At 44.4% G+C, this 17,797-nt stretch overlaps 1 protein-coding gene across 1 annotated transcript in view; it reads left to right on the top strand.

Moving 5' to 3' along the window:
- LOC131851631 (bridge-like lipid transfer protein family member 1) overlaps positions 1-17,797 on the top strand; it is a 54,791-nt gene that overhangs the window by 27,185 nt on the left and 9,809 nt on the right. The window contains exons 24-48 of the mRNA XM_059202151.1: positions 121-408; positions 1,050-1,172; positions 1,723-1,866; positions 2,370-2,469; positions 3,191-3,408; positions 4,454-4,558; positions 5,199-5,448; positions 6,224-6,340; positions 6,491-6,570; positions 7,523-7,746; positions 8,642-8,755; positions 9,065-9,204; positions 9,606-9,849; positions 10,209-10,293; positions 10,663-11,027; positions 11,071-11,175; positions 11,745-11,903; positions 12,370-12,412; positions 12,551-12,616; positions 13,061-13,316; positions 14,108-14,363; positions 14,921-15,180; positions 15,698-16,172; positions 16,479-16,558; positions 17,327-17,432. Coding sequence (XP_059058134.1) covers positions 121-408; positions 1,050-1,172; positions 1,723-1,866; positions 2,370-2,469; positions 3,191-3,408; positions 4,454-4,558; positions 5,199-5,448; positions 6,224-6,340; positions 6,491-6,570; positions 7,523-7,746; positions 8,642-8,755; positions 9,065-9,204; positions 9,606-9,849; positions 10,209-10,293; positions 10,663-11,027; positions 11,071-11,175; positions 11,745-11,903; positions 12,370-12,412; positions 12,551-12,616; positions 13,061-13,316; positions 14,108-14,363; positions 14,921-15,180; positions 15,698-16,172; positions 16,479-16,558; positions 17,327-17,432 — 4,403 coding nt within the window. The remainder of the gene's footprint in view (positions 1-120; positions 409-1,049; positions 1,173-1,722; positions 1,867-2,369; positions 2,470-3,190; positions 3,409-4,453; positions 4,559-5,198; positions 5,449-6,223; positions 6,341-6,490; positions 6,571-7,522; positions 7,747-8,641; positions 8,756-9,064; positions 9,205-9,605; positions 9,850-10,208; positions 10,294-10,662; positions 11,028-11,070; positions 11,176-11,744; positions 11,904-12,369; positions 12,413-12,550; positions 12,617-13,060; positions 13,317-14,107; positions 14,364-14,920; positions 15,181-15,697; positions 16,173-16,478; positions 16,559-17,326; positions 17,433-17,797) is intronic.

The raw sequence follows: 17,797 nt of genomic DNA, 5'->3' as shown, positions 1-17,797 counted from the left end.
ATAGCAATTTCACCAGGAATTTACCACGTGGAGGTCAACTCGACATGGTACAGGGTTATCGGTGTCATTACCCCCTTGTGTAGTGGCTCAACTAACGCTCGAAATGTCCTTCAGACGCAGACGCAGACGGAGGCGAACATCCCGGCGGCGGCGTCGGTGGCGCTGCCGCGCGTGCACGTGGCGGCGCGCGTGCTGGACACGTGCGGCGCGGGGCCCGGGGGACCCGCGGGGCCCACGGTACACCCGGGCCCCCCGGGCCCCGCGGGCCCCGCGCCCGAGCCGCTGGAGGGCGTGGTGCTGCGCGCGGGCCGCTACCTGGCCGCCACCGCAGACATCGGCCTCTTCGAGCACACGCTCTCCACCGACCTGCTCAACCATCTTGTCTTCGTGCAGAAGGTCTTTATGAAGGTAACTGTTTTTTATTAACATCTCTCTATACTCTATATCTCTATATATATATCATATGTAAAAGATTTTGTAAAATTGTATTCGAGGTTGTTTTTAATTTAATTGAACATCCATTTCACTATGTACATCTGAAGTGGATGAACTGTTGATTCCGTAATATTAGTTATGAGGTAGCATAATAGATGATAAATGCTTACATATCTTGCACCCCACGCGACGGTACTACACTCTCATAGTATGCCCAAGTAAAGAAGTTATACTCAAGAACTACATCTGCCGTAATTAGTATATGGAACACTTAAATATATTTGACTGATTCTGAACCAATCAATTGAAAACCTTAAAATTTAGATTATAAGTTTTTTATACAGTCATATCTAGTGATTAGTTACGATTACAGCTATTTTTTGTACTTAACTGTAACATTAGAATGACGTGATTTTTCATATCATTTTGCGAGTTCTAAAACGATTTGTATATGTTTATTTCCATTATATGAAAACTGGCAAATACGCTTAAATTTGTTTTATAAATAAGTATAGAGACAGCCGTCAGTATGGAATATAAAATCAAAATGAAATATTTTTAAATATGTAGGCAAGTTTCACATATTTCCCTCAGACAATAATAATTATTTGCAGGAAGTGAACGAAGTTGTACAGAAAGTATACGGCGGCGAAAAGCCTGTGCCGCTGTGGAACGAAGAGGAAGCATCTACGTCGGCGCTTAGCAAAATATTGTTCACGCTTATCATCAAAATCAAGGTATGTAGATTTCAGTATCTTGTATTTACAGAATTTAATGTAATAATAATAGCCCTCGACAATTTACAAAGCAGTTGTTGCTTTTAGAGTTGTCCAGGGTTATTATTTTATTTCTTCTCTATCTCTCTCCCAAGTCAGAGCTTTTTAGAGTTTAAACAACTGATGTTAGGTTATTATGTTTTTACTATTTGTATATATATAGTGAAAAATGAGTAGAAGCTTCTCTCTCTCTCTCTCTCTCTCTCTCTTTCCAGTTTCACAGTTCTAATTTATTTTAATTCACAACACAATGCAGCGCGTCAGCTTGTATTATGAGTAATATGAACAACTGATATTAATATTTATACTTGTTTAAGTAAATCTATATGTAATATATATGCATATATAAAACACCTGGACTGATACATACAATCGTACTCATGAATACGAATGTTTGTACCGCGACTATTAGAAGTAAGGTGGCTAAAATCGTTATGTTACCGAGACCGTCAAGTATCTGAATAATTGAACGGGTTTCAAGTGTTTAATTTATGTGTGTGTACTGTCGCAGCGCATCCAGCTGACGGCGACGACGCCTAGCAACTCAGCAGTGCGACTGGAGACGGGCGCGGTCGAGTTCGAGCTCTCCAACAGAGTGCAGAACGTGCCGCAGCGGCCCGGCGGACACCACCTGCGGCTGTTCGCGCGCGCGCAGGTACCCCTCTCACTCGCACGCACGCTCTCTCACTCTCACAACAGAGTGCAGAACGTGCCGCAGCGGCCCGGCGGACACCACCTGCGGCTGTTCGCGCGCGCGCAGGTACCCCTCTCACTCGCACGCACGCTCTCTCACTCTCACAACAGAGTGCAGAACGTGCCGCAGCGGCCCGGCGGACACCACCTGCGGCTGTTCGCGCGCGCGCAGGTACCCCTCTCACTCGCACGCACGCTCTCTCACTCTCACAACAGAGTGCAGAACGTGCCGCAGCGGCCCGGCGGACACCACCTGCGGCTGTTCGCGCGCGCGCAGGTACCCCTCTCACTCGCACGCACGCTCTCTCACTCTCACAACAGAGTGCAGAACGTGCGCGCGCGCAGGTACTTTTTCTCTCACTAACTATGAAAAGTCACGTAAATGTATGCGCGCGCGCATATTCTTGTTAGAATCTCTCACTCAGTATAAAGTCAACTATTATGATAAATATTTTCTGTACGTAGGTGGACGTCAACCTAAGTCTGGGTCAAGTAATACGTAACGCGATGTTCGAGGAAGCGGAGCCCGAATTTCAACAGTACGCGTTTTTCAACACCAGAATCGGTAAGTTTAAAAAAAAAAGTGTCTCCAGTATTTTCATCAGTCAGTTGTGTAATACCCATAAGCTCTATTTAGCTGGGGACTAGATATATGAATATTCGTATGGATGGCTCTAAGATATTATGATAAATAGACGGTCTCGGTGGTCTAGCTGTTTAGCACTCTGCTTTACTGGCGATGCTTTTCAACAGTACGATTTTTCCGCGAATGGTATAAAAATTTGTATTTATGAGTCAATCAGTGAAACAATCATTTGATTGTATCAATCTTGGTAGTTATTATTAAAAATATGTCTAAGTCAAACTTGTCAGTTATCTAGTCTCACAAGCGCAACACAAATTCTACTTCCGTCCTGTGTGAATTGATGGCGCTGTGAGATGTATTATTACTATTATTGTTATGTAGCGCATTGGACTCCATTTCAAAACGAGATATCAGCCATATCTCGTTTTCGATTCATTGTGCTGGTAGAGCCGAGTGACCTCTAGGTATACCATCGCCTCCGTCCTGTGTGAATGTGTGTGTATTGAGAAATTGTTATATGTTGGACTCTATTTTCCTATAATCAGCCTTTTGGGCCGTTGTGCCTGTCCAGATTCAGTACGAGTCAATCGATGGTTTATTAGAGTTGCCACTTTTGATTGTTTGCAATCAGTGTTTTGTTTCCATCTTTGGTTTTGTATCTCGGTGGATCTCTGAACATGTTGTTGTGGTTGCGTGGTAGCGATGCGCAACGCGTTCCAAGACGAGAGCGTGGCCGGGCCCGACAAGGAGGTGGTGCTGATCACCCTGAAGCGTCCGCTGGTGTACATCCAGCCGGTGGCCGTGGACCGCGCCGTGCTCGTGTGGCTCAACTACAAGAACGCCTACGAGTACTGGAACGAGAAGCGGCTCACGCTCAACAAGGAGGTGCTCACGGCCACGCAACAGGTCCTGGAGAAGGTACCAACGAACAACCATCGCATTTATATATTCGTATAACAAACTAATCATTAAGATACACATTCATTTATTTATAATTTAAGAGCTGTACTCTTGTCGGTGGAGCTCCCGCCACCTTCCACGATCTTTTATCAGTCCTTTAGCTGTTGATACGACACGACTCCAACTTTTTCTTTAACTTGCTTGATATAGCTGTGTCTTGGTCTTCCCCTTCCTCTCTTTCCATCTATTTTTCCTTCAATAATGTTGTTAATTAGTTCGTCGTTTCGTATCAAGTACTCCAACATTTTTCCTCGCCTATTCTCAATAATATCTATGATCTGTCTCTTTTCTTTAACCCTTTCAAGCACTTCGTCATTCCTTATTTTAGCTTTCTATCCTTCTCCAACACCACATTGGAGAAAGATAGAAAGAATTAGCTGGAAAGATAAAATAAAATACATATATAAGTATACAAACATATACATACTAATATGGTGAATAAATAAGTATTCGGCACATCTGATGGTAAATTGTGTAAAGAAGACATCACCATCGCCAAATTATCATTTTTGATATTGGAATGGCAATTACTGACAGAGACTCGACACAAAAAGGTCATGTATGCTCCGATCGTCGTCGGATATCACGTGACTTTCCCGAACACTGCCGAAGGTGTTACGAATAACAATGATAAGAACGAAGGTGTTAGGAAAATGTACTTTAAATTCAAATTGGCATTTCGAATGATTCTGGTTAATGGTAATGATAGATATATGGGTTTATTTAATTATATTTTTAACCGTCTTTCAAAATTGTATTTATGTATTATATGATAAATAAACTGACTTTAAAAAAAAACAATTGAGTTTCTGGCCAGTTCTTCTCAATTGGATTGAATACTGAACTGGACGGTAAGGAAAAAATTAAAAATATAATGTAAAAAAAATAACATTCATAAGCGGCTAATATGTTCTATATGAATAAATTATTTTTTAATTTAAACTTGAATTTGATAACGTCGTCCAATAAAATATTAATTCATAGTTACCGATGTGTACGATAGGTTCAACTGACCTCGCAGATGTCTACGCCACACCTGAGTACGCTGTTCCTTCAGCTCAATGTGGACGATATCGGTATCTGCTTGCCGCTTAATCAACCACCGCTGGTAAGTGTTATTTATTTGTACGGTTAAGTATTGCACTTGTAGTGTATTTGCAACATTAGTAGTAGAGAGTAAAGAGAGACAGAGAGTCAATCGTCTCTTTCGCTGATCGCATACGGATCGTAAGGTGGAGTGGGGAGATATTCCCCACGCAGACACCGCGGAGTAAACATGTGTGCCAAAGAGCAGATATTATTTATTTTATTTATATAAATATTATATGGCGATTTATATAAATATTATATATTATGGCGATAAATAATATATTAGGAGATACAATAAGATTTAATTGGGTTTGTTATCAGTGTATTGTTTATATACCAGGTCGCTGGATGAGCGGAGTGCGTTTATTTTTAAAATTCGGTCTTGACCGATTGAATTTTTTTTTAGTGGTAAACGATGTAGGCCCGCAGGTCGGTCTTCAATAATGAGAAGCAGTACCGTTACAAAGAGTACAAATCTGATCTTTAAGATCAACCCGCGCTGCGTTCCGCTCAAATAACATGTTTTTCTTGGCTCGAAGGCATTCCGATCTGATGGTAGAATTGACGTATCATAAGAGTCTGTAATAAAGATATTATGATTTTATTCGATTTCGCTTACCGCCCGTGTTTCAAATATCGAAACGATACGTATGTGTCAGGCGTCGTGGAGCGAGGGCGAGTCGCGGGGCGCGGTGGTGGTGACGCTGGAGAGCACCAGCATCTCGGCGTGCAGCTCGGGCGCGCTGGTGTCCAAGGGGCGGTTCGTGGGGCTGTGCCTGCGGTTCGCGGACGACTTCGAGACCTCGCTGGACGACTGGAAGCCCGGGCCCGACGGCCGCGCCAACGTCTGCTGCGTCTCCGAGGGCACCTACGAGGTCTGCAGCCGCACCACCGCCGCCAAGCACAACGGTATTTACTCTATTCTTTTTATTGACGGATTTGGGCTATTGTCTGGTGCCTTAGACTTGTAGCACTGCGACCTACATAGATCTATTGTGCTCACCCTATTTCAAAGATCAATGCCTCGACTCGTCAAGGATATGAATTAAAGATATTCTTAGGAGGGATGGTTTTTATATCCTCATGATACAGTGTATAGTTTTCAAAGGAGATATTTCGTTTAAGCATGAGTGGGCTACAACCACGTTAGTAGTATAATGCGGTAACGCTCTCACTACATTATATAACCACTCTAAACTATGGCTGCGATTCGATCGCAAAAGATCGATCGATCGATCGATTCGCACGTAAAAGAGCGTACATGTAAAGACACGTACGCTCTTTTACGTGCGAATCTATTTTCACGCAGGAAAGAACGTGCCTGTAAATGTAGACAAAGTGACCGTGAGCACCGCCAACGCACGCATTCCTACTTCCTTCAATCGTGCATGGTTTATTAATATATAGTCAGATGCCCTCCATTACAAGATGGCGGTAACCTGACTATGGAGCAAAGTCATAATTATAGAAGTTTTGCTAATTTATAACTCCTAAACGCGTCTTTGAAAAAAGTACAATATCTGGAATAAAATACGTAATAGAAAGTGGAATGGCATTATCAATCTTACGCGCAATCAATCTCATTTTTCATTAACTCGTTCGTAATATTTATTTGTTTTAAACATAATATAAGCACAACGTAATGAACATCCAAAACCATAAAATATCTTAATTGTTACTGTAGAGAACGCAAAATGGTTCCTGAACGTGTCGTGGCAGATGGAGGGCGTGGACATACACCTGGACGTGTCCGTCGGGAAGCAGCTGTCTGCGCTCGGACACACGCTCACCATGCTCACTGGTATGATACCAAGTCCACATAAAGCTATCAATGGAACATTAATTCTCAAGAATATAAATGTTTGTAACGTGCGAGGAACCCAACCTGCGACCAGCGGAAGTAAAGCGAATTAATTAGATTTATATATGTAATATTGTTTTTACGTTTCAGGATTCGAAGAAGAAGACCCGCTGAAAATGGAATACGAAAGTGATCTAGACGACGAAGCTGACAATAGTAAAGACTCACAAGTACGTTTTTACTGAACTGTTAAAATTGTAACATTGTCATCGACAGGGAATTCATATCCTCACGCTGGGTACAAATTGACTATTCATATCCTAACTTATTTTTTGATACTTACTATTTGGGTATTTGTTTTGTATTTCTTGGCTATACTTAGCAATAAAAAAGAGTCAATTAATAGGCTGTATTTGATCCCGTTTGACCAAATTATACATCCCAACGATGTCGCGGAAAACTATTAATGTGAACTTCATCATGATTAAATAGTCAAAACTTCCAATTGCGTACTATTATACTAGCAGACCCGCGAACCTTCATCTACGTCACATTTTTCCCTTGCCATATTTTTCATTATAGCCCCGCTCCTATCGTAAGCTATATATAGGCTGTAGCTTTCCATAAAAAATTGACTGTATAATTTTAAAAGAATTTTCTTGAAGAAGTAGTGCCAGAGATTACCCGAAATGTCCAAACTATACCTATTTCAAATATTTGTATGGTTTGAACAATGTAATTCACATAGTAACAATGTGTATTAAACACGGAAGTTTTAAAATATAATAAAATAATAATAATAATATTTCTGGACAATTTACACAACGTCATCTTATCCCAAGCTAAGCAGAGCATATGTGATATGCAATTATTATTAATACATACACATATAAATATTTTCGAAAATACATACATAATATACATAGGAAACACCCAGACCGATACAAACTATTATACTCATGAATTGATACATGAATTTTACCGCGTGAGGAATCTAACCCGCGGCCCTAAACTGTTAGAACACTGAAGTGGTCAAACTTTTATTAGACTTATATGGAACTATAGTAAGTTGCTTACAAAAATAAAAGCTTGAATGAGATATATTTGGTGGTCTATAGGAGAGTATAGGTAAGTTGCTTACAAAAATAAAAGCTTGAATGAGATATATTTGGTGGTCTATAGGAGAGTATAGTGCTACGGCGCAAGTACACCGACCACCTGCCGGCGTTCGTGTTTGACACCACCATCGACTCCAAGAAGAGGTCCAAGCTGATCGAGAAGGAGATGAACGAGCAGGCCAAGATCATCAACGACCTGCGCACCCTCGGCGCCAGCCACGCCACCATCGAGCACGAGATGAAGCGCCTCCATGAGCTGGAGGCGCTCGTCTTCAAAGACTTCAGGAGGTAAGGCATCCGATTTGTAAAAAGTTAACGATTATACTAATAAAAGTAACGTAATAACAATTTGGTTTTATCCAAGTGTTGTTTAACGAAAGTTAGTAATTTGTTTTATGGATATTGTCTAAGGTTTTACAAAATTATTACGATTCTGTGGTATACGATGTTGTCTTTGTTATAATAAATTTTGCTCAGTATACCCTACAGATTAGTGATGTAGAAATGGTTTTACAATAAAACCTGTGAAAAGTTTATTTTTGTTGTTCTGACGTCCATAGTATTTCATGTGTTCATAGGCTATAATCTATAATCAATTGGACTATATGATTATTTGTCACTATTTAGCATTTATTTATAACAAAATATTGCCCACTTAACTTGACTCATTTTTGGAGTAGCACGATTAGTGATTCATAATAATTAATTGACGATTATATCACAGCTTCATTATTAGTTATTATTTATCTAAATTTCTGAATAAATGTAACATGAAGCACGTAGTGTTGGTCATGTCGATATATGCAATGGTTAGCACTTACCGTTAGGTGTCTCAATTCAATCCCTATTTTATTACATAGTTACTCGTCCCGGCTTCGCCCGGTTGTACATGTATTATTTATAACCTTCTTCATGTATTATATATAATACCTTTCTCCAGAATCATTCTAACTATTAAAAAACCACTTCAAAATCCGTTGCGTAGTTTTAAAGATATAAGCATACATAGGGACAGACAGCGACAGCGACTTTATTTTATACTATGTAATGATATCTACTTGTATGCTTCATAGTAAAAATATGTAAAACATGTATATTAGACAAGTAGCCACCAGGCGGGGCGGATGCTAAATGCTATAGAGATCTTAGAATATTTGCATTAAGTGTGGTGGTGGGTGTCCAGGGATATGATCCAGAAGTTGCGGCGGCAGAGCGTGCGCGCCAGCTCCATCACCAAGGGCAAGCTGGGGCTCGGCTCCAACCGCAGTCGCTCGTTCGTGGCGCCCTCGCCACCCTCGCCAACCTCGCCACCCTCACCACCCTCGCCCTCGCACGCCAGAAAACACTTCCACGGGTATGTACACCACCTAATATGTACTCACATTTGTCACGAATTGTAATCGTATTGTAAATGAGAACTGACTGTTTGTTTATATTAATTGACCGTCAATTAGGAAAAATCACGGGATCTTACCACGTTTTATTTATTTTATTAATTTCCCGATATTTCGTCAGTGTTTTAATCGCCACAATTAAGGGTAAACTGGAGATCAGCGGGTAAATGGTATACTATTATTACAATAACCAATGCTCATGGTTGTAACAGTGTGGTAGACTCAAACCTGGTGATGCCCACCGGTGTCGGAGACTCCGGGGAGACGCTGCTGTTGGCCGACGACGACAACCGCCTCGCTGACATCCTCGAGGGCAGCAGCTGGAGCTCCATGGACAGTGAACCCATCAACGGTAATTTCAATTTTTCCTACTAGAGTATGTCCTGAATTTTTCAGCTAAATTATTCAAATGTCTTATAACATATTTTTCTTTAATAATAATATTGTTAGCAATATATATATGTCAGTACTTTGAAGTATAGAGTATGATGTGATCATTTAATTGTATGTGTACTGTTACTTATTTACTAATATTATAAACGCGGAAGTTTATGAGTGTGGACGGATGGATGGATGGATTTTTATCACTCTTTCACGCAAAAACCACTAAATGAATTTTAATGAAACTTTACAATAATATAGTTTATATAGAATAATACAAAGGTTATAAATTTTACGCGGGTGCCGTTAATTAACTGCGACCACAGCTAGTTATGAATAAAGAAAAAAAAATTCGTAATAAATTGCGTTCAGGCGGTCGGGCGGCGTCGAGTGGCGGCGCGGTGCGGTCGGCGTCCGTGCGCGGCGCCGCCGGTGGTAGCAGCGGTGGTGGCGGCGGTGGTGGCGGTGGTGGCGGCAGCGGCGCCGTGCAGCGGCAACGGTCACTGCCCGCGGGCGGCGCGCGGTGGGCCGACGAGGAGCAGCTGGACCGGCTGGCGGACCTCGCGCACCTCTCGGACCTCGACCTGCTGCACCTGCGGCGCCCGCACCTGCATGGGTACGATGACGGGCGGTGGTGGTGGTGGTGGTGGTGGTGGTGGTGGCGGCGGCGGCGGCGGCGGGCCGACGAGGAGCAGCTGGACCGGCTGGCGGACCTCGCGCACCTCTCGGACCTCGACCTGCTGCACCTGCGGCGCCCGCACCTGCATGGGTACGATGACGGGCGGTGGTGGTGGTGGTGGTGGTGGCGGCGGCGGCGGCGGCGGCGGGCCGACGAGGAGCAGCTGGACCGGCTGGCGGACCTCGCGCACCTCTCGGACCTCGACCTGCTGCACCTGCGGCGCCCGCACCTGCATGGGTACGATGACGGGCGGTGGTGGTGGTGGTGGTGGTGGCGGCGGCGGCGGCGGCGGGCAGACGAGGAGCAGCTGGACCGGCTGGCGGACCTCGCGCACCTCTCGGACCTCGACCTGCTGCACCTGCGGCGCCCGCACCTGCATGGGTACGATGACGGGCGGTGGTGGTGGTGGTGGTGGTGGTGGTGGCGGCGGCGGCGGGGGGGGGCCTCGAGGAGCAGCTGGACCGGCTGGCGGACCTCGCGCACCTCTCGGACCTCGACCTGCTGCACCTGCGGCGCCCGCACCTGCACGGGTACGATGACGGGCGGTGGTGGTGGTGGTGGTGGTGGCGGCGGCGGCGGCGGCGGCGGCGGGCCGACGAGGAGCAGCTGGACCGGCTGGCGGACCTCGCGCACCTCTCGGACCTCGACCTGCTGCACCTGCGGCGCCCGCACCTGCACGGGTACGATGACGGGCGGTGGTGGTGGTGGTGGTGGTGGTGGTGGCGGCGGCGGCGGCGGCGGGCCGACGAGGAGCAGCTGGACCGGCTGGCGGACCTCGCGCACCTCTCGGACCTCGACCTGCTGCACCTGCGGCGCCCGCACCTGCATGGGTACGATGACGGGCGGTGGTGGTGGTGGTGGTGGTGGCGGCGGCGGCGGCGGCGGGCCGACGAGGAGCAGCTGGACCGGCTGGCGGACCTCGCGCACCTCTCGGACCTCGACCTGCTGCACCTGCGGCGCCCGCACCTGCACGGGTACGATGACGGGCGGTGGTGGTGGTGGTGGTGGTGGCGGCGGCGGCGGCGGGCCGACGAGGAGCAGCTGGACCGGCTGGCGGACCTCGCGCACCTCTCGGACCTCGACCTGCTGCACCTGCGGCGCCCGCACCTGCACGGGTACGATGACGGGCGGTGGTGGTGGTGGTGGTGGTGGGGGCGGCGGCGGCGGCGGGCGGGCCGACGAGGAGCAGCTGGACCGGCTGGCGGACCTCGCGCACCTCTCGGACCTCGACCTGCTGCACCTGCGGCGCCCGCACCTGCATGGGTACGATGACGGGCGGTGGTGGTGGTGGTGGTGGTGGTGGTGGCGGCGGCGGCGGCGGAAGCGGTGGCGGGTACGGGTACGATAGCGAACACACGCCTACGCATGCGCACGCACGCACGTGCTCGTGTTCGTTCTCGGTAGCGAGATCTGAAGTGTGGGCAGCCGGTTCGGTGCTATTCGCACCACCTTCAAGCCGCGGCCCGCTGCATTGCTCGCAGTCGCGCGGGCCGACGACGTCCAAACAGACTTGTCCGTTGAAAGTTTCAAATTCCTTTTTATTTATATACATATTACTAATATTACAAATCTGAAAAGTTTAGTTGAAAACTCTAACGTTCTAGTTAGTGTATTGATTGACTCATTAAAGTTAAAAATAAAATCCAACACTGAATTTTTAAATGTTAATTACAGACTATATAACAGTGCGTTATGCCGGAAATAAGAATTATTTTTTATGTATAATACATATAGAGTATAATTCATTAATATTCTTTATCAATCAATACTTAAACCAAAATATTTGCAGTTAAAATTTTTAGCCATTTCTAATTTATTAATATGATTTTCAGCGTCCCATCGTCAGACGGTGCGAATGCGGACAGCAAACAGAACAAGAGTAAGACCTCAGAGCCGAATATTGACTTCGAACTGGACGTGAAGGTACACATAAACAGCGGCAAATGCGTCCTACACACCAAGGAGCCGTCCCGGGAAGACGACATCAAGATGTGAGTATATCAAATCAAAATATCTTTATTCTTGTAGATCTATTACAGCTCTTATTTTTTTGAAATGAGTTTGTATATGATTAGAAAAATATAGATTCATTTTTAAATTCAATTAGGGAAGATAATCACTTAAATTATAGTGACCATTGAGATATGCTATTGCATTTTTGTGAAAGTCAAATAATTTAATCAGTGGCCGTAATCTGAACAGTCCCAACAAGCAACAGCCATTCACAAATATAATGGATGTATCAGTCATCATTAATCATAATAATATTGGAACAAAATATTTAAATCTAGACTACGATATTTCCATATTCAAGTATATTTATTTATTGCTGATACTAGATTGATGTACAAAGAAAATTTTTTTTTGTACATCAATCATCAATAATTTTGATTTATTCGAGAATACTTAATCAGTATTCGAAGTAAGACCTTGTCTAACTGTTCAATAATTTGTCAGCGGGCGTATGCGTGTGGGACGGTCGGCGTCTGGCGGGCTGTCGGCGCCCGAGACTAGTGGCGGCGGCGGCGGCGGTGGCGGTGGTGGCGGCGGTGGCGGCGGTGGCGGCGGTGGTGGTGGCGGCGGTGGTGGTGGCGGCGGCGGTGGGTCCCCGACGGCGGCCCGCCGCAAGCCCGCACAGCACCACCAGCGACACCAGCCCGCACTCGACGCCACCGTGTTCAGAGTGCCCGGCCTGCACCTCAAGGTCCCATTACCATCTATACATAAATATATTTCTAACACACTTACTCGTAAAGTAGATAGGCTAGTAGGTTTTCGATATATAAAGCGGCTCATAAAATAAGCATACATTATAAACGTTAATAGTGAAATTATATTCCATAACAGCACTAATTGCAATTTTTCAAATTTCGAACTGAACGTATTGAAAAACATCGTACGATATACTTGTGTATTCAACACACTCGGATCTATTACGCACACGTCTGCGGCTCGGATTGAAATTCCGCCTCGTGTGTCATTACCATCATAACGTACTTATGTATCCTATATTGTGTCTTTCTATATAAATCTAGTGTAAAATATTAAAATATTTTTATTAATAAACTAAATTATTATAATATTTTTTTATTGATACAGGAAATATATTTTCTATGAGTAATACTAAAAAGTTAATATATGTGTATAGGTACACTACGAATCTAAGACTGTGCCAGAAGACACGGCCTCCCCGGGCACGGGCGGCGGTGCGGGCGGTGCGGGCGGCGAGGCCGGGCCGGCCGCGTGGGCGCGCCGCCTGGCTTCCAAGAAGGCGGCGCTGTTCGCCTACATCACGCTGCAGAGCATCCCCGAGGAGACCATCATCAGCCCCCACATACTCGAGTTCCTCGAGCAGACGCTCGAACCCATACCCACTAAGGCGTCCATCTTCCCTTCCTCATCGGGTATGTTATGTTACTTTTATACCTTCATGTTTGTTCAAAGTCTACCCTGTAACATCGTAAGTACAGATTATTATATTAGAGTCCGTTAGTTTCTGTTCCCGCGCGTTCCCTTCCCCTCCCTTAACTAGTACTGAACTGACCGTACAGCGGCCTTGACGCGCGCGCGCATTGTGTTGTGAATTAAAATAAATTAGAACTGTGTTAAACCTACTGTGAAACCTACTGTGAAACTGGAAAGCTAGCGAAGATACCTTCGAGACCCTGAAGCTCAAGAAATCCGCAGAACCATACAGGTACGTGACAGACGTTTCCACACATATTTTTCCCTATATATATATACATAGTAAATTCCCTAACATTTTGGTAGCAGAGAGTACTTTCCCTAACAATGTTTAATATACATTATATATATAAAAACATTGTAATTTTGTTTAGTTTTTTTTGTTAGTTCTTCAACTTCGAAAATAGACAGTGGAGAAACAAATAATACAAAAAACTTGACATACCATAAGTGGTTAAAATGTTCTATATGAATATATAATGTATATATACATATGCATGATTAAAGGTAGGGATATGCAGGGCCTACATACAGGAGTTGCTCTACTGTCTACTGGCTCTTGCCATATGGTATTTGCTGTGGGTACATGCACATCACATCCTTCTAAATATACTCTTTAACGAATGCAAACGTGTTTCAGATTCGGTAGTTCTCCTAAATCATATTAGCCAGCTCTAATACCAAACAGAATAAATTATTTGCATATCTGTAATTGAGTATATTGGTACAGAGGCGTCGGGGGGCGAGGCTGGCGCGGGTGCGGGGGGTGCGGGTGGCGCGGGTGGTGCGGGTGGTGCGGGGGGTGCGGGGGGCGCGGGTACGTACGGGCAGTACGTGTACGCGTCGTTCCCGGTGGACGTGATCGTGCACTTCCACATGCAGCCGTCCACGTTCCGGTTCAGCTGCCTGCCGGCGTCGCGCGTGGAGTGCCTGCTGCAGCTGCCCAGCCTGCAGATCGTCTTCAGCTCCAAGCGCGCCGGCGACGAGTCAGTACACCCTTCCTATTATATTACTCTCTACGGACTCGGCCGCCCGCGTCAGTTCAGAAAGAATGTATCCCATCTTTTGAGTTGAACAAAAGTATTTTTTTTATGATTTATAAAGTAGTAAGCAGTAGTAAAGTAGTTAATATCGTGCGCAGAATTTAAAGTAAACTGACAGTTTATTTTATTGAAATGGTAATTGTTGCATGTTTATATGACTGTCAAAAATGTTCTAAATATTTTTTGACATCCATGCTTATTTCTTATATTACTATTCCTGACGACAGTTGAGACTTTCGAATCAGAACTGCGAAAAAAGAATAGATTGCTTAGAAGATGCGTTAGAACACTGAGGCCATCAATTATAGTGTTGTTAATGAAATTAATAAATGAAATGCATTGGTGCGTAGTACGTACGTATAGTAAGTATTAAACCCCTAGGATTTGGCCATCCTGTGCAATGATAGCTATATTGTGTCAAAATGGATAACAAAATTATACTCTGCATCTACAAAATAAGGAAGAACATATTTTATTGTGTCGAATTGGTATGTTAATAGAGAAATGGCGGAGCCTGCGGTGGCGATGGGCGGGCTGAGCGTGACGGGGTGCCTGGCGGACTTCTCTGTGTACATCTTCCACCCGTACGGCGGCAAGAAGTCCAGCCTCAAGGAGGCGCAGTGGTCGCCGCTCTCCGACTCCGAGCGGAAGGACTCGCTCAGCATCAACGTCGAGTTCGTCAAGTTCCACCTCTCGCGCTCCAGGAAGCTCGACTTCCATTCAGATCAGGATCAGTCCAAAGCCACCGTTCGGTTTTCCAGTGAGTGGACATATTTATATAATATATTTAAAGGGATGTGCCTGCATACACGTCCCGTATATAAAAAAAAATATATTCAAAAATGCAACACACAAGTTTCTTCTTCATTCTTCTTGTGATGAATCTGCGTTTCGAATGAGTGGTAGAATAAAAAATATGACTATTCAAAAGTGCTTGTATTGAGTTTATTTGAATAAAGATTATTTTTATTTCTATAACCTACTTCGTGGAGAACTTGGGAACTCTGAATAATACATTCGAAAGACAGCATATAATAATTTTTTTTCAGACTAGTGTAAAACTTTTCTACGGCCTTCAGCACCTGGTAGTCGAAGGAGTTTTGTTACATACACTGTTACACGAGACTTTTATATACTAGACTTAAGTTAATATAAGTAGCAAGACGTGTACGTAGAAATAGATTAAAGAGAATGATAAAAGGTGTGTGTAGAGAGCGAGTGAGTGATTGAGTGTGTGGGTGTAGTGATGTAGTAAATATTTGTGGTATGGTGTGCAGCGATCGTGGACGTGGGCCTGGCGTGGTTCAAGTACGACATGCGGCGTCCCTCGGGGACCTCAGGCGCGCGACACACACGATCCCCCGCACCTATGTGGCGTTCCCGAAGTACCCCGACCCCCGCACCTGGACCCCCACACGTACGTACCCCGACCATCGTGCGCCGCATGTTCCTCGGGGACCTCAGCCTCAACGCGCGCGACGCACACACGTACGTACCCCGACCCCCGCACCTATGTACCCCGACCCCCACACGTACGTACCCCGACCCCCGCACCTACGTACCCCGACCCCCGCACCTATGTACCCCGACCCCCACACGTACGTACCCCGACCCCCGCACCTATGTACCCCGACCCCCACACGTACGTACCCCGACCCCCACACGTACGTACCCCGACCCCCGCACCTACGTACCCCGACCCCCGCACCTATGTACCCCGACCCCCACACGTACGTACCCCGACCCCCACACGTACGTACCCCGACCCCCGCACCTATGTACCCCGACCCCCGCACCTAGGCCCCCACACGCGTGCTTTTATCTAATTAAAAAATTACCAATATATTATATCATGATTTTTTATTCTGTTTCCCCACAACTGTTGTAAACGTCGTACGGTATATGTGCGTATTTAACACACTCGGCTCTATTACGCCCTCGCCGTCGCCTCAGGCTGAAATTTCGCCTTGTGTGTTAGAACCACCATAACGCACTTACATCGTAATATAATGTTATATTGTAATAAATATTTCTTATGAATGTTGTTGCTATTGTCAGGTCAAGTAACAATGTACCGGTGTCACCTGTACTACCTCAGAGAGAGAAAACTAAGACTGTTGAATACCAAAAAACTAAAGGTAAGTAATCACAAAATTTATTATAAAATATACTGGCGAAATTTGAATTCTGAATAACTGATTGAAAATAATACTATTCAAAAGTGTTTGTATCAACTTTGCTTGAATAAAGATTATTTATTAGACCGTCTCAGTGGTGAATCGGTTTAGCACACCGCTTTACTTCGCGATGGTTTCGGGTTCGATTCTTTGATGGATGATACAAATGTTTGCTTTTGTATTTTTTTGTATGGTTCTTTAGTATCATTGTCTCCTTTATTTATATATAAGGTATGTAATGTTTAAAGATAGCCTGACTAAAAAAATTATATTAACAAAAAAAATTTACTTGATGAGTTTTTTACCAGTTTTTCTCAACTGATGTAGTTAGCCGAACAGGTTCCCTACCGTGTCCTATGTAAGTAATAGAGATGAAATTAGACGCGCTTTATCACAAGAGGCAGAAATTTTATAGTCTGTAATGAATATAGTGATTTTGAGTTTGAGAGATGACTTTTAAATGTTTATTATTTTGATGTATCTAGTATTGTATCGCGCTTTATGAACGCCATTCTGCGACAGGAGATGGCACCTACAGAAGAAGATTGTATTATATTTGAGAGTTTTAAGTTTTTAGTGATGTGAATTATGCTCTATTTGGTGTCTATTGTATGTGTATTTTTTTAATGTTATTCAGGGTAATAAACCACGATGTTCACACTCGATTATGTATAAAGTATATATAGAATAAAAATATTTATAATTTCTTCAATGTTTCAGATAATAAAGAGCCCCCAGCGGTGGGGGCGGCGTGGGAGACGCTTGTGTTGTTCGCGGTCAACTTCACGCGCCTCAACGTACACATGAACATGGGGAACGTCATGGGCAATGTCAGGTATGTACATCACACCTTCGATTATTATAATTATGTTATGTTACTATTACTATTATACAACACGCGAATCTTGAATACCATAGGCAGGTTTTTAATCTCAGATACTAAAGGACAGGTGTAAATGTCAAATTTTCCAATAATGTTACTAGCTGAAACGAGATAGTGCGACACCGATTAGTTGAACCGTATTTTTTTTATTTTAGACTATTAGTTTTATCGAAGCTGATAGTGCAACAACAAAAATGTTCGGGTCAAATCAAACTATGCAACATCCACTATATAACCATATACTCCGTCCCTGGTATTCTTTTTATCTTGGACTTACTGCATGCAGGTTCGAGAACAACGTTAATATTCTGAAGTAA

The sequence above is a fragment of the Achroia grisella genome, unplaced genomic scaffold (assembly GCF_030625045.1).
Source record: "Achroia grisella isolate CSIRO2021 unplaced genomic scaffold, CSIRO_AGI_Agris_v1 utg794, whole genome shotgun sequence".
NCBI lineage: Eukaryota > Metazoa > Arthropoda > Insecta > Lepidoptera > Pyralidae > Achroia > Achroia grisella.
Note: the sequence above shows the minus strand (reverse complement) of the source record. Positions and strands in the feature narration are given on the sequence as shown.